The 17,258-nt window shown below is 42.7% G+C and overlaps 1 protein-coding gene across 1 annotated transcript in view; it reads left to right on the top strand.

Annotated features, from left to right (window-relative positions):
* The window catches only part of PARD3 (par-3 family cell polarity regulator), a 561,410-nt gene that overhangs the window by 532,877 nt on the left and 11,275 nt on the right, over positions 1-17,258 (top strand). The window contains exons 23-24 of the mRNA XM_035129013.3: positions 10,600-10,720; positions 15,843-15,970. Of these exons, the coding sequence (XP_034984904.1) occupies positions 10,600-10,720; positions 15,843-15,970 (249 nt within the window). The remainder of the gene's footprint in view (positions 1-10,599; positions 10,721-15,842; positions 15,971-17,258) is intronic.

The raw sequence follows: 17,258 nt of genomic DNA, 5'->3' as shown, positions 1-17,258 counted from the left end.
GAGGGCAGAGAGAGAGACTCTGCGCCCCTTTGAACCCAGGGTCGAGCGTCCCTGGGGCGAATTTACTCAGCGGTGCCCCAAATTCGGACTCCCCAACTCTCCGGTAAGCTCTAGTAAGAGCCCCGGAGCGAGGAGGGTGGAAGTCGCAGGGGCCATTTTGAGTGCCAGCGTTACCCTGGCGGAGGGAAGCTCCGAGCCGGAGGCGGAGAGCGCTGGATTCTTCCAAAGAAGAAATTTAAAATAAAGACTGTAAGTAAGAATTCGAAAATATATTATTTGATTTTATTTCGGCACCGGGAGGAAGGAAAAAAAGAAACGGAAGCCACCTCCTCCCACCGGTATCTACATGACCCAGTTAAAAAGGGACCCAAGCCTTGATTTGAAGATCTATTTATAAAGATTCCTTCAAAGACTTTAAGAGAAAGGAGAGTTCTCCCCTGAAAGCAGGGCAAAAGGGGAGAAACAGTGTGTGGATTAAAATTCCCTGCAAAATGTGGAAATAAAGCTGAGAAAACCTATCCCTTCCTCAGAGCCAGCAGCCTGACAGATCAGCAAGTATATTAAGTATTTAGAGGAAAAGAAAGAAAGAAAGAAAAGAATTTATTATGAACTTTTTGGAACTTATATTTAAAACATTTGTTTGATTTTGAGAACTTATATTGCAGCCAGTTTGTTAAAATGGGGTTGGAAAAATAAACAGCGACCATTTCCCGCTCCCCCAAAACGGACACTGACCTTGGAAGGATTGAAAAAATGTCAACAAAAGAGTACTCAGCTGGGTTCCAACAAAATGTTTTGAGAATCTTGTGGGAAATGACTACTGGAAGGCACTATGAAGAAACACAATCGCAGGAGACAATGCAACAACCGCAGATGGTGGATAGAAATAGCGACTTTTCTGTCGGAGACAATACGGAAATTGAACTGAAGGACAATGATAGCGACTGTGACAGGGACAGCACAAATGAAAAGGAAGTACAACACGAAGGAAAAGACAATTTGGTATTGGAAGACGGTTGGAGGAATATCCCTCTTTTGTGGGGGGAAAGACAGGATATGGTGGATTTACAGAATAAACACAAGGAAAAGAACAGTCAAAGAAGAGGAAAAACCCAGGGGGGGTACAAGGATGATTGGACTGTAAAACATTGGAAAAAGGGGGTGGGTTGAAGGAAAATTGGACATTTGATTAATAGGATTGATTAACAGGATTGAAAATTGGTCTGAAGACTACGAAGCTTGCTGTGATGGAGGGGGGTAGCTGGGAAAAGAGGAAGGGAAGGCGTATTGAGGATAGTTAATTATGGAATTGAAATTTAGTAGGAAAATTGGTCTAAAATTTATGGAGGTTTTTGGAGGGAAAAATTAGGCTAGGGAGGTAATTAGATTTGGAATAGGTAAAATTAAGACGGTATGAAATGATTAGTAAGGATGGAAGTTTTGAGAGGAATAAAAAAGATTAATATAGTAAAATATTAGAAAACTGGTAAAGGAGAATTAATATGAAGACCGGGGTAGGGGGGAGGTAGGGGAAGCCAGAAAAACAATGATTATGGATAAAGATTTAATAAGGTATTTTTTCTTTTTTCTTTTTTCTTCTTTTCTTTTTCTCTTTTTTCTATTTTTCATTTTTTTTTCCCTATAGGACAGGCACGGAAAATAGTTGGGAGGATACCCTCCCTTACCCTCCCCAGGCTCTTGGGGCTCTCTGGTGGCAGGGGAGGGCTCTGAGGGGTGGAGAGGGGGGTGGGGATAAACCCAACTATAAAATGGATTGCCTCCGTCGATTCGCCGCGCATGGGTGGCTCTAGTGGCAGGAGAGGGCCCGTGGGGGGTGGTGGAGGGAGGGAATGAATTTGTTATATATGTTGTCCTTGTGTGTAAAATCAATAAAATATATTTTTTTTAAAAAAAGGAAGATGACAAAGCTTGCACCTACACTTTTTAAATCCTGCCCTTGCTCAAAGGGGCTCTAGCTTTTGAGTTGGTTAGGCTGAGATGTAGAGTGAATGGCTTGAGGCTATAGGATGCTGCCTTATTCCATTAAATCATTGGTCCATCTAGTTCAGTGTTGTCTAAACAGCTCTCCAGGGTTACAGACAAGGAATCTTTCTGAGTCCTACCTGGGGATTTAACTTGGGACCTTTGCATGCTGTTTGGATGCTCTGTTACTGAGCCATGGTCCTTCATGGTTGGATGGAGGATTTGAACCCAGTCTCCCTGCTCCAAGTTCAACAATCTGGCCACTACACCATGCTGGTTCTGAACTTTTTTGTGACTTGAGAAGATAATGGTGATGTGCTGCTTTGTTGAGCGGTGACATTTGCTGCCATTCAGCACCTGCATTTTCCATCCATCATCCCAAGCTTTGATGAATCTTGTGACATGGATGCACTCCCAGCAGCTTAACAGATGTTCAAGGACAAAATATTTTGCTCATAAGATATTACTTAAAATGTTAAATTTAACTGAAGGGGAAATCTTGACTGTAACTGCAGCAGTTTTTTTTTTTTTTTGACAAAACTTATTGTGTGTGTGTGAAAATATTTAAATCATAGCCTCATAGTTGATTCTTAAAAAAATCAAATGTTTGCTGTAGGATCCTGAAATGTTCGCTGCTGCTACTTTTTTATTTTTCTTAGCATAAAGGAGAGAGAGAGAAATACCCTGAAGAGTAAAACAATTTTTTGTCTGCCTCATGTGCGTTCTGACAGGCTAATAAGGAAGAATGATAGTAGCAATAAAAAGGGGTCTTGGGTACATTCCTCAGATTTCACTGCTGTAAAATGATGTCCCTGTTACAAAATGACCACATAGGAACTCAAAGTGAAAGCTTAGTCCTGACTATTTGGGGAGTGTGCTGTAGCTTGTGACCTCCCTCTTTGCCGTAAAACATTCAGAGGACTCTGAGCTATCACATCAAAAGAAAGTGCTGTATTAACAGCTTTGGAGAGGGCCTTTTTAACCCAGAGGATAGAGCTGTGTGTTTTTAATTTGTGATGATTTACTACATTGAAATTGGTGTGAAATGCACAACAAATCACAGTGTCAAAAGTGGGAAGTGAATTTTATCAGCCAAAGGAAATGCGGGCTCTGGGGAATTGGCATAACTTCCTCGTAATATTGTTCACATTACAAGGTGATGGGCAAATCTGTTCTGAAAGTAAAGTCAAAGTGACAGAAAACTTCCTAAGAAGCTGATTTTATGCGTGTGCACACAAGCTGACATGTATCCCCGGTTTTAAAGCTGCCTTTGAATGGAAATTTGGCCATTGTGTGCATATATATGACCCAGGTAGACTGTGAAGAGATCTGCTTTGTCACATTAAGTTGATCCATGAGTTTAGTTATGGGAAGGGAGTGTAAGCATTAAAGGATATATTTTAGGTATTCATCTTGCAAATGTGAACTAACAAATGGGGAATTTTATATACCCATACATAGTGAAAATAAGTACTTATGGTAAAGTATATGTAAAATGGTTCAAATATGCAGCTCAGCTTTGAAGAAACTGTCCTTGTTAGAAAGACAAACTTTGCATGCATTATCAGTTTGAGGCAACATATTCTGACACTTCAGCTAGATACAATATTGGATTCAGGCACGCACTTATTGAACACATGGGTTGTTGTTTATAACTGGGAATCTGTGGGTTGCATGTAAAACTCCTAGATATCTGCTGACAGAAGTAAGTGACGATTTTAAAACAACTGTACTTATCTCTATATTAGTAAGTGATATTTGTTCTCTAGAAACCTTTAAATCTTTCATGCATTTTGAATTCTTTGTTTCCAGAGGAAATAATGAGTAATAAAAATCTAGCACAGTCTCCAGGCATAGGCAACCTTGGCTCTCCAGATGTTTTGGAACTACAACTCCCATGATCCCTGACCACTGGCCCTGTTAGCTAGGGATCATGGGAGTTGGATTTCCAAAACATCTGGAGAGCCAAGGTTGCCTACGACGGGTCTAGACAAATGAATTCCAAACTTAATGTGTCTTGTTGAAAGTACATGGATTGACTAAACAGCATTAAAAAAAAGGAAAAACTCAGTTCTTTTTGCACTTTTTATCTGCTAGTTTATGTACCTTTCTTGGCCTAACCCAAGCAAACACCATGCTTCCCCTATTAGATAGCAGATGCTTTTTAAAAAGAAAAAAATGTCAAGAACATAAATCAGTAAAACCTTTAAAATAAAATGATACAATTCACTGTATTATCATTTCATATATCATGTAAAAAATCTAGCTCATGTAACTTCAAAGACTTCGGGATACTTAAAATTGTGAGAGTTGATAATCTCAGCTGCTAATATTTTTTAACTTTCATACATAAGTATCTAAGAGACCTGCTGGATCAGTTCAAAAGTCAACCTAGTCCAACATGGTGCTTCTAATAGTAGCCAGCCAGAAGCCCCAAACAGTCTTACTAGAAAAATTAACCAATAAACTGAAACTGACACGGGGACAAATAGAAGAAGACGCCTTCAGCCCAGTATGGCTCCCCTTTATCACATCACAGCCCAACAAGACAATGACAAGAATCCACCAAAAGCATACAAATCAATATGGCTAACCTGATCCAAAACATCCACCCGCCTCACTCACACATAAAAACTAAGTCCACCACAGCCAACCACAAACAAACAACCACACCCGCCTAGGCCAATCCCAACCTCTCTCACCACCAAAGGAACACAAGCGAATAGCAAAGAGAACCTGCACAAGCGACGCTGACACAAAACCCCACACATACATTAAGTAAAATAGAAACATCGCCATCTGATCCCACCCCCACTCACCATTCGCCCCTCCACCTCTTTCCCCCTTTTCTTCCTAATGTAAGTCTCAACAAATGAAACTGATCTGTAGAAAATGTAACTTGAAAAAGAGACATTGCACATACTATTGTAAACCAAGAAATCTTTAATAAAAAAATACATTAAAAAGCAGGATATGCATAAGAGCTGGACTGAAATTTCTAAGAAAAGAATATTATGAGAAATTCCCTGAGAATTCCCTTAATAGCCAGTGGAGGCTGGTCTATTAAAGCATATGGGATACTGTCCTACCAATCTGAGCCTGTCCCTAATCAGCCCCCACCTGCCTGCCTTCATTCTTCTAAGCAGTCGGGGGGGGGGGCAACACTGATTGCCAGCTTCTTGCTTCTTAATCTAAGTGTTGCCTTTGTAGAATGCTGGTGGGAGGAGGATGGGGATCAAATTGGAAAGAGATGCCTCTGCCTGCCATTGGCTCTGGCTCCACCTACTGCTTTCCACTCCCATGGGCCCCAGCCACCACTGCTAATGACAGCCAATCTATCCATCCTGGATTTCCCTTTTAAAGCCTTTCACGCTGGTGGCCATCATCACATCTTGCGGCACAAATTTCCACAAGTCAGTTATACATTGACTGAAATGCTGCTCTATCTTTTCTACATTGCTATTCATTTTCCTTGCTCTGGCTGTGGCTGATGAGTCGTAGCCCAAAATGCCCGGGGGGCACCAGGTTGGTGAAGGCTGCTCTACATGGTGCCTTCCACGGTCTGTTATCTTCTGATTGTATGTAAACACACCAAACTATGTAATTAAACCGTGGTAAAATGCAGAGTCTCCTTTTGAAAACATATTTGCCGCTTTTTCGGGATAGTTTCCTACAGCATTTCAGAGTGTGCCTGCACCTTTTTTTAAATGTGTGGCAGGTTAACATCTTCTGTTACAGACAGACCCATCTGCACTGAGTAAACACTTTTGGGATGGAGGAGAAACTGTTTGAGTTCCATTATACACAGCAAAAGCTTTTACAGTGGATTAACACTGCTCTGTGTTCTCTTTACCTATTTCATCCTGCCCAAGCAATGACAAGAGAGGTCCAATTTAATATACACTCAGCTTGCTTTGAACTTTGGCAAGCATACATTCTGCAGGCTTAATGCGTTGCCAGAAGAATGAGGACAATGCCATTAATAGTCAATGAGGCAACCTTTTTAAAATTCAATGGAACAGCCTTTGTTTCTCTTCCATTCTACCTGTGGATACAAAGATCTGTCACAAGTTATTTATTTATTTAAAGAAACATAAGTTGAATGCTTCAAGTGTGCCATTTGACCATAAAGGGGTTTAGTTAACAGAACGAGTTTCAAATGTTTGCTTATTGGGCTGCATTGGTTAAAAAAACCTAATAGTCCATTCACATGTTGAAGCTATTTTCTGTAGACATCTGCAGCTAGATAGATTGTATGGAGTTATTATTATGAATTATTATTGTTATTGATTTGACTTATTAGTTGTTTTTTACAAAAGAAAAAAGCTTCTTAGTGCCTTCGTAGAAGTCAAAAGGAGTAGCATAAAAGACATTGTTTTTCTGTGTTTTCCCTACTTCCAGGTTTGGTGTAGGCAAATTCTAGATAATCTGCTAAACTTTTTGTTGCACTTATGATATTACTGCTTGACTTTATACTTTTGGAAGATGTTTTCCCCCCCTTCCTATCCTCTCTCAGACCATTTCCCCCTCCTTCCCAAAGCTTTAGTCATTCCTGTTCAGTAGCTTGCTTGTATCCACTTTATCACACTGACAATCTGTCCGTTCTGAAAGGATTACAACTCTGTACTTCAATGCATGACATCATAGTGAGATATTGCTTAACGATCTGAGACTCTTAACATTGCCATTGCTGTGGCTTCTTGTTACTGAAAATATGTGACAGCTCTGGCCTATATGAGCTTTGCTTACATTGCACTTTTCCAGCCCATGCAGACGATTTCATGTGTTGTAAGTGGCATTCATGGAACTGCTGAGGGTGCATTAAACAACGTGTAGTTGGCAGACATCAGAGACGAGAACATGAACCTGCTTTAAGTTTTCCCATCATTTAGGAAGTGGAACAGTTCTTGACTTACATCAGTGCTGAGTATGGAACTGAAAGCCTTTGTGTTTATTGAATAATATGAAGTAGTTCAAACAAAATAAAAAAATTCTTTCCAGTAGCACCTTAGACACCAACTAAGTTTTTCATTGGTATGAGCTTTCATGTGCATACACACTTCTTCAGATACACGGCTACCTACCTGTAACATGAAGTAGTTCAGTTGCACAGCTTTTTGTACAGAGGCGTCTTTCCCATAGGGGCTAGTGGCTCATTGCGCCAGGGTGCCGGCCTCTCAGGGGCGCCCCAGCATTGGTGGGGGTGCAAGGAGCCACCAAGCCCTATGGCTCCGCCGCCACCTCTCCCTCGGCCACGGGAATCCCCTTGGCCGTGAGCGCGAGATCCAGTTTCCCTCACTGCCTGGGCACTCCGCGGGCACGTGGAGGCAGGGGCGGACCGGCCAGCTGGCCAGCCGAGGGAGAGGGAGAGGGATGCTGCATCTGAAGAAAAAAGAAAAAGCTCCGCCCACCCTGCCCTTTGACCAAGCCAAGCTGCGCCCTGCCGGAGGAGGGTGGGCGCGAGGGGACCTTCCTCCTCTTTGCAGCCCAAGCTGCAGTCCCAGTAGGTGAAGGCGCTCATGGGGTCGTAGGCGCCAGGACCTTGTTGCAACGCCTCTGGTTGCAAAAACCCACATTTGCCCTGGGGAAGAAGCATGGGGAGTGCGGCATTGTTTGGCCCGCCCCTCTCCCTCTGCAAAGGGGATGATGAAAGAGGCACGCTCTGCATTTCTCCTCCTTTGTCCGTGCTGCTTCTTGCTTTTCTCCCTCCCCAAAGCGGAACAGGACATTGGCCAAACTCAGCCCAGCCCAGCCCAGCAACAAAGCCGTTGCATGAGATCCGGAGGGTTGTGAGAAAGGAGGTGATTTAGAACTTGGCTCCCGGGACGCCAAGTTCTAATTTTTGGGAAAGGGAGGGGGCGCCGGAAGGACCTTTGCGCCACAGCGCTGGATGTGCTTAAGACGGCCCTGTGGCTTTCTGTCCATTTACCCAGTTGTGGAGAGGCTTATAAGTTACAAACCTAAGCAGCCAGTTGGCTACAAACACTATCTTGCCAGAAAGCCTTGGGAAAGATGGTGCTTCAGCAATCGTCTGGCCCAGACAATGTAATATCTGACCATTCCTGGCTATTCGAGACAGGCTTTACCCTTCTCCCAAATAGTTTCATGTAAAAAGTAGCCTTATTCGACTGGCTAGCATTTCACCAGCAGCTCTAGAGTTGCAACCTTGGCTTGCAATCTCCTTTGCACCAGTAGTGTATATTTGATATTTGGCCAGAAGGCCAGACAAACTTAGGGAAGACCTTTGGTGCTGTGGCTAGAATGTCAGGGTCTGAAGGCTCTGCCACGACGGCAGCTGCTGCAGCCACTGGCAGTGCTATTGTTTACTGGGAGGTGGTGCTCTCTCTATGTTTCCGAGCACATTTCAAAGTGTTGGTGCTGACCTTTAAAGCCCTAAACGGCCTCGGTCCAGTATACCTGAAGGAGCGTCTCCACCCCCATCGTTCTGCCCAGACACTGAGGTCCAGCACTGAGGGGCCTTCTGGCAGTTCCCTCACTGCGAGAAGCAAAGCTACAGGGAACCAGGCAGAGGGCCTTCTTGGTAGTGGCACCCGCCCTGTGGAATGCCCTCCCAGCAGATGTCAAAGAGAACAACTACTACCTGACATTTAGAAAACATCTGAAGGCAGCCCTGTTTAGGGAAGTTTTTAATGTGTGACATTTTAATGTATGTATCTTTGTTGGAAGCTGCCCAGAGTGGCTGGGGAAACCCAGCCAGATGGGCGGGGTACAAATAAATTATTATTATTATTATTATTATTATTATTATTATTATTATTATTATTACTTCTCATCTAATGAGACCTCGGGTTCAGGGTCTGGCTGTGGCTGGACCCTGACTCTTCAGCTGAGTTTTCATACAGACTTGGAATATACTGTGCAGTTATTTGATTTTTAAACCATGATGCAGCATCCCAGTAAACCCATATGGTAACCTGGCAAAGGATTAATAGATTGCTGCGATTATCGGGTTGTTTTTGTTTTTATTAGGTATTTTGTGTTTTTATGTTGTGATTTGATGTTGTAAACCACCCTGAGTCCTTTGGGTATAGGGCAGTATGCACATTTAATTTAATAATTAATAATTAATAATGATAATAATACCTCTTATGCTAGCCCTGACAAAAGGTCTTTAGGATTGGGTTTGCCTAGCTGACTTTAGAAGTTGTGAGAAATATATATGTTGGTATTTGGGGACAATGCCTTTGCAAGCTTGGAGATCAGTTAGTAGACCTACTGAGTGCTCCTACTAATGGTCTTTGCCTGGAGATTCTTACGTAGCAATCTGGAGTGAGCCTTGTGGCTTCTTTGCAGTATTTATCACGGAAAACTTTGATTTTTGCATAACTTGAGTAAGGTTTACATAACCTAATGGTGATACTGTGTAGACCTTAAACAGCTGACTTCTGTGCGTATTTAAGCTAAAGTAATTTCACTGACTTCAGCGGGTTTTCCTCCCAAGGATATGTGCAGCCTTCATCTCTGTTGATGCCCTGGTTTGTTTCCACATGGTGAAATGTACCGCATGTCCATTAACCTTTTAATGCTATCAAGCTAATCAGTTCAAAGGACTTGTCAGAAACAGACCTAAAGGGTGACAGGATCCTATTGACTGGGGGAAATAATCCAATAGCGCCGTCTCCAAATAGTGAGGAGCCCTGTGGGACTGAGGCTCTGACAGCAGCAGAGTAGCTGAAGTGAGTGAACAATTATCTGTCATGTTGTTTCAATATTACAGGACCTGATAGAAATATTTATTTGTGCTCTTCTTTTAAAACCTAAGCCCTGTCTTTTAAATACTCTTGATAACACAATAGTGGATGTGCCCATTTGTTTTGGGCGAGGACCAGTTCACAGAATCAATCAAGTGTCCGTTTTCCATCACTATACTGTACATAGCGGCTGTTATACAAGAAACAATGAAAGGAGTAGCCTCCATAGTGCCTCAAACTCCCACCATCCCTGACCATTGGCCATCCACCAATGTCTGGAGGACAACTCTATGGCTGTGTCTGGCCTATCTAGGCCAGAATCGTGTTTCCCACAATGGCAAACCAGATGGCTGTGTGAAGCCCAGAACAAAAACATGAGAGTTTACTTTATCACTCATGATAAAACTGTCTTGGAAGGATGGGTTTATTTGTTGTCCTGCAGCTGGCTGTTTTTCTATTGTACTTGTAACTGATTTATTACCAATATTTGATGCTGTATTTCAATATGGAGAATCTTCAGCTGACAGGCAGTCTTAAAATATGGTAAAGAAATAAGCACTTAACAGAGAGATAAATGTTCTTTTTGGATAGTTGCAGTAATTATTCCAATGTCTTAAGCCCATCTTAAAAAATAATAATAATCCACCACTCTTCCCAGTTGCGTTCTGGTCATCTCTGTCACTGAAAGTGCTTTCTTTAGCCTTCTCAGATTTGCCGTGAGCCACAAGACTCACCAGCATTTTGCATATAATTCTGTTCTAGGAATATGGCTTTGAAATTTGACTGTAAGCATTCTGTCAGCTCATTATCATACGACTCAGTCAAGCTGTTTTGTATCTGAAAAAGAAAAATGGTCTTGCTTGTTTTTTTCGGTATTAATCTCTTTTCTCCCTTCCTTTCTTAGTAACAGATCAACTCCCAGCAATCACGATCGGATACAACGCCTAAGGCAAGAATTTCAACAGGCAAAGCAAGATGAAGATGTGGAAGATCGGAGGCGGACCTACAGTTTTGAACAACCATGGGTAAGTGCTCATTTGTGGTCACTATATGCAGTGCTGCACAAAGTCCTTAGGAATATGGGAAGCTTCCTTATACTGACTTGGATCATTGGTCCATGTAGCTTGCTATTGTTTACCACACTGACCAGCAATGGCTTTCCAGAGTTTTAGACAGATCATGCTTCTAGCCCTACCTAGAGATGCCTAGGATTGAACCTTGGGGTCCTTCTGCATTCAAAGCTGGTGCTCTACAACTAAACTACAGTTGTTATTCTTAATCGCTGATGCAACTTTGATTCAAGGTCCTTGGTGACCTTTAAACTCCTGACCCTTTCCTTCTCCATCTGTGGCCCAACATTCCTAATTTCATTTTGTATTGTGCTCTGCCATCTGTCAATTGTGTAAAGGGTATTGTTTGCCCTGTGACAAGGCATAGCTGGGTCACATCAATGCAGACTAGCTTATCTGTCTTGCACTTAATGCCTGTGAGGGGGTTGTGTATGCGCTATTTTCAAGAACATGATTCTTTGCTTGTGTAAGCTGTGCAGTTTCAGATAAAATATGGAGGGATTTAAGGCATTTATGTTGGACTGCACTTGAAGAGTGCTTTTAAAAAGGGCATTAAAGATAGAACCAGCAACTAGATTTTGCCAAGACAGGAAGAGCTGTCCAGAAACACATAGTTTTCCCAATCCCCCATAGATAGCAAGCCTTCCCCCCCCCATCACCAGTATTGTTCTTTTTAATACAAAAGGGTCCCAAAGGAAGCTTACATAACAAAACACAGCTCCATTAAATCATTAAAAAAATCCAGTTTAATAATGTTGCAATTAAAACCACCAATCGTAATCAATAAGCCATTAAGAGAGAGGATGTAAATGTCATATAAACACTATCAGTAATTAAACTATTGAAGGATTTATGTAATAGGAATGTTTTGATCAGGCTTCTGAAAACCTGGAGAGAGGGAGGTCTCTGACAGATGTTCCTGGACAGGGATTTCTTCCATTGGGGGGCACCACTGAAAAGCCAGTAGTTCTCGTGGTCACTACCTGAGCCTGTGGGTTGGCTCTGTCATTAGATACACTGAGGCAACTGCCTCACGTGGCAGTGAGGGAACACTGGCGGCCTCCTGGCTATTCCTTCTGAACTCCTCTCCCCCTACAAGCTGTTCCCTTCTGTTGGAGGACAGAACCTTTTATGCCAACTGGGCTGCCCTGCACCCTGTAACTGTCCTGCTGTCTCAGGTTAACTGGGAGATACTATCCTGCCACCATTGTTGAACTTAAATTCAGTTGCCAGTCCAATTGGGTGCAGTAGGTAAACATGGACTAAGGAGGGTCATAACCTGGCCCTTTGCCTCTGGCAACAAAATGTCTTGGCTGGCCGTGCTGAGCTGCAAAAGACACATGAAGCAGAATGCTGTGTATGATTAGATTCTTTTGATACTAGACATTCCTTGGGCACCTTCAACCATGGTATAATTCCAATGTGGGAAACCTTTGGCTCTCAAGATGTTGTTGAACTACAATCCCCATCAGCCCCAGCAAGCATGGCCAATAGTGAGGGATGACTGGACTTGCAGTTCAGCAACATCTGGAAAGCCAAAGGTTCCCCACAAACCCAAATTGTCCCAAATAGACTATGAAATCCTCTGTATGCAGTACAATTCTGTGCAGATTTTAAAAAAGATTTAACATCCATGTCATCACCAGGCTACCTTAGAAATACAGAGAGAGATGACTTGTATTTCTAGCCATAAAGAAAAGAGCTATGTCATAAATATAAACCTCATATTTTGTAAATATGTACTGTATATCATTTTGTCATCCTGGAGAACATATACAACTTTTATTCAAGTTGACTTTTGTGTCCTTAAAAGCGTTTATTTTAAACCCCAGCATAACTAATGACAACAAATGTTGCCCTTAAATCAGCTACTTCTGCAACTCTAGGTAAAATTCTCTCTCTCTCTCTCTCTCTCTCTCTCTATATATATATATAGTTTAAAATATATGGGCTTCCTTTTAAAGCTCTGTTATAAAATATGCTTGGTTCTCCCAGGAACTAATTTAATGAAATGCTTGTTTTATTTCCTTGTAAAGATAACTCAGTAATCTATTTTTATTTTCATGTACGGGGTTCCAGAAAAGGGCCAGGCATTATGTAGAGGCTTCTTCTGCTTCATCTCAGAATTTGACCGGTTAAGGGATCTTGGGGGACCCTGTCTGAGGAAACTGTGCACTCAGGAGGACTTGAGAACTTAACTACTGAGGGTCATGGGCCAAAATGTTCTCTATCCAAACACCATAGCAACTTTAAACAAGCAACCTTGGCGTGCATTATACTTTCCAACAATGAATGAGTGGGAAATTATTTAGATGACAGGCTGATTACCTCAGGAATGGAATAATTTCCTAAATTGTGGGTCAGAACGCTGACCTTTCTTTTTTCCCTCTTTCCCCTCACCAACAATGAGGGCCTCTTCCCCATTGGGCTGATCATGTAAATGAGCTTAAAGTGACAGTAATTCTGTTAAATGTATTAATTTTAATCCTGAGCCTTATTGTTCCCTTGGCTGATGGTCTGCTCCTTTATTTAAGCTGCACCTCTCTCTCTCTCTCTCTCTCTCTCTCTCTCTCTCTCTCTCTCTCTCTCTCTCTCTCTCACACACACACACACACACACACACACACACACACACACACACCCTTTTCTCTCCTTCCTTGCGCATGTGTCTTTTATACAGACACATTCATTTAGATGCTCAAATTCTGGAGAAATAGGTCCATTGTACCTTTGAATTATTTTCTCCCTCTTGTGTATTCCAATCTGGGTAAGATCACTGTGCTGGGAAGGGATGAAACTATGATCTCATCCATTCTGAGAGTGTTCAATATAGTTTTAGCATTGAGGAACAATAAACCCATCTCTCAAGCAGCATATGCAACTTCAGGGTATTAACTTAAAATTAGAGAGAGGTGCTTTTCCCAAAATGCATCCAGATGTAATGAATACTAAACAATGGTAAAACGCACAAACACCAGTGGTTTACTGTGAGGAAACTTCAACCATATTCTTTGAATGCTCTCTCTTTTTTATCTCAGAGTTCTTGGCTACAAGTATGTCTGTGGAAAAACACAGCTGTGCAAGTGTTAAAAAGTTTTGAATTAGCGTGAGGGAACAGGTTTGTGACACCAAATGAAAGGGAGGGGACACGGAAAAGGAAAAGCTTGGATGGGCATAAATAAAGGTTGACATCCATAAATGTCCTTCAAATCCATGATGATAGTGAGCTTTTTCCTCCTGATTTGAACAAAGAAGGTAATTTCCCATCTACAGAGCTTGATGAATAACAGATATGTATTAAAGAGCTGGGATTCGAGAAGCAGAGACAGATAAGTGTATGTGTGAAAGAAGGAGATCGGGTTTGCTGCATATGTCTGACATATAAAAATGACTTCTGCCTGAATCACAGTTTCCAGTTCCTGATGGATGGTTGTGTCCACATGCCTTTTCTTGGATCATAGTGGGCAGGTGTCCATTTCAAATTATTCTACAACGATCCTGTTGGCAAAACCTTTACTGATGTGCTGTGGGGTTCTGGCATTTCTTCCTGGGCTTGTATATCTGCTCTGCCAATAATTAATGAACTTCTGTCCTCAAAGCAGTCAGTCCCGTAGCTTTAATGTATACAGACACTCTTATTCGAAACTTTAAAATGACACTTCCTGAAGAGAGTGGGACAGAATAGTTTATGATGAGGACATGACTCAGACCCGTGAGCCTAGGGTGACGATTTATCTTTTCTCAGACATATTCTGTTTGCTACCATGCCAATACCAGAGCTCTGTTAGGGCTCCAATGTTCACTCCTGCTTGAGAAGGGTCTGCCATATCTGCAAAGAGTTGCTCAGAGGCGATTACAAACAGAAATGCAAATATACATACTACAATAACCCAGCCAACGAAGCACCGATGATCAAGGTAAAAACAGCAGCAGGGGACAAAGCAGCACTAGCTGTCAGCTCCTTAAGCAGCAGCAGAATCAAAAGATTGCTTTGAAAACTCCCTATTTAGGCATAGTCCCTTCTAGTGGCTAAAAAGAACATTGGAGTCAGCCATACTCTTCATGGGTGGTGTTTTCAGGGGTGTCGCAATGGGGGGGGCCAATGGGGGCAGTCTGCCCCCCCACCCCCACGATTCTCAAGCTGAGCCTCCAGCCTCCCGGTAAAAAGTCTGAGCGGGCTTTTTACCTGGAGTTTGTAGCTGGAGGCGCGCGGCTTTGGAGGCACGAGGGGGCGGTGATACCCCACCACGTAATGACGCATGTGTCGTTACGTAGCGACACATGCATCGTTACGTAGCGGCGCGGCGCCCCCCCCCCGGGTGCATGGCAATTTGCCGCCCCGGGTGTCGCGGCGCCTCACGACGCCCTTGGGTGTTTTATTATTTATTTATTCTGGTACACTAATACCCTTCCTTTCTTCCAACATGGAACTCAAGACCAAGGTTCCCAGGTCTTCAGTTGATACATTTACCAGACCCAAATCTGCTTAGCTTCACCAAGATGGCTGCATTATGTTTCCTCAGACTTCAAAGCTAAGACTATAAAATATGCCAGCCACTTGATTTGAGCAGCGCCAAAAACAACTTAGTCCCTCATAGCTGTGTTCAGTGACTTATCTACAAATGCAGACACTTCGACTTTGTTCATATAGGTATTTGTATGATAACCTTGTCCTAAAATAGGTAGAACCTTTCCATACTTCTAGAATCCTGCAGATAGTCCAAATTTTATCTATCAAGTTTAAGAACCTACAGCATTTATAATGGGGGGGGGGAATCTCTTGAAAATATGTCTTCTACTGCAGTTTTTCTGCCATGTTTATCTCTCAAATACGTTTTTGCAGTATTTTTAAGGGTATGTCTGTAAATTGTCTTGGAGCATACATATTGAAGGTGATTCACAAATTAATACATTAATAATAATGGCTTAAACAGTTCATTTTGGTTGATAATGAAAGCATTTTAAAAATTGTGTCTTTACAGAAAAATAGTATTATTTATCATTCTGGATGCTATTATTGTTGTTGTTGTTGTTTTAAAAAAACCACCATGTGAACTTTTTGCTTTTCCTATCCTAGCCAAGTTCAAAGTCATACTCGCAGAGTGGCAGGCATTCTGTATCGGTCGAGGTTCAGATGCAGAAGCAGCGTCAAGAAGAAAGGGAGAGTTTCCAGCAAGCTCAGCGGCAATACAGTTCATTACCCAGGTACGGCAAATTTCTAAGGTGATCTGGCAAATTAGTGCCTGGAGCCAGTTTATTCAAAGTGTTGTGTCTTCTTTATTAAGAGCAGGGGTGTCAAACTCAAATTCATCGGGGGCCGCATCAGCAGTTTGGTCACCCTCAAAGGGCCGGTTGTATCTGTAGGACTATGTGTCCACTCTTTATTATCATAAATCATTGTCACTGCATTCAATTATTACTGTTTTTTTGTAATAATGTAAGTAATAACTAGCTCTGAAAGCAGAAACATAGTCAGAATAATGGCAAGTAGATATTCAAATGTACAATTATTGTACAATTGATTGAAAAATGATTTTTGGTAACTGCACTGGGTGGTGGAGGCTCGCTAGGGTTTCATGCAGGACCTTTGCAGAGCTACTAGTACCTGGAGATGCTGGGGTCCTTCTGCATGCAGGACAGATGTTCTGCCAGTGAGCCACCACCCTTCACCAAAGGGACTGGCTGAGGTTGACTCACTGGAGCTGCTCTCCTGGTTCCAGGGTTTAAGGGCCAGAAGTATAAAGCAGCATCCTATGTTTCTGAGGAGAGGGAGAGGGAGAGGGAGGGAGGAAGGAAGGAAGGGAGGGAGTGGGAGGGAGAGAGGAAGGAAGGAAGGAAAGAGGGGAGAGAAAGAAGAGTAGGAAATAAGGAAGAGAATAAAGAAGGAAAGAAAAAGAAAGAGGGAGAGAAGACGGAAAGGGAGAAAGAAGGAAGGAAGTAGAGGGAAAGAAAGAATAAGAATGAGGGAGAGGAAGAAAGTTGGGAAGGACGGAAGGAAGGAAGGAAGGAAGGAAGGAAGGAAGGAAGGAAGGAAGAAAAGAGGGAGCAGGAGGGAGAGAGGAAGGAAAGAGGTGAGAGAAAGAAGAGTAGGAAAGAAGAAATAAAGAAGGAAAGAAAAAGAAAGAGGGAGAGAAGACAGAGATAAAGAAGGAAGGAAGGAGAGGGAAAGAAAGAATAAGAACGAGAGAGAGGAAGAAAGAAAGGGAGGGGGGTCGCCACCTTGATTCAGCGCCAGAAAAGAGCGTGAAGGGACCCAGGGGCAAAAAGCATTTCCCCGGCCCCAGCTGTTTGTCGGCACTTTGTTGGCGCGGCGCTTCAGCAGCAAGGTCCCACTGCTGGGTCCCGCTGGCTGGGGCGCTCGGCGGGCCACATGACGAGGTCTGGCGGGCCGGATTTGGCCCCCGGGCCTTGTGTTTGACACCCGTGATTAAGAGGAACCCTCTGTTATAAAGTGTGCAGCTTGAAGGTCTCCCATAGAATCCCAGGAAGTGCC

The sequence above is a fragment of the Zootoca vivipara genome, chromosome 11, assembly GCF_965207765.1.
Source record: "Zootoca vivipara chromosome 11, rZooViv2.hap1.1, whole genome shotgun sequence".
Classification (NCBI taxonomy): domain Eukaryota; kingdom Metazoa; phylum Chordata; class Lepidosauria; order Squamata; family Lacertidae; genus Zootoca; species Zootoca vivipara.
This window is presented reverse-complemented; position numbering and strand designations above follow the sequence as displayed.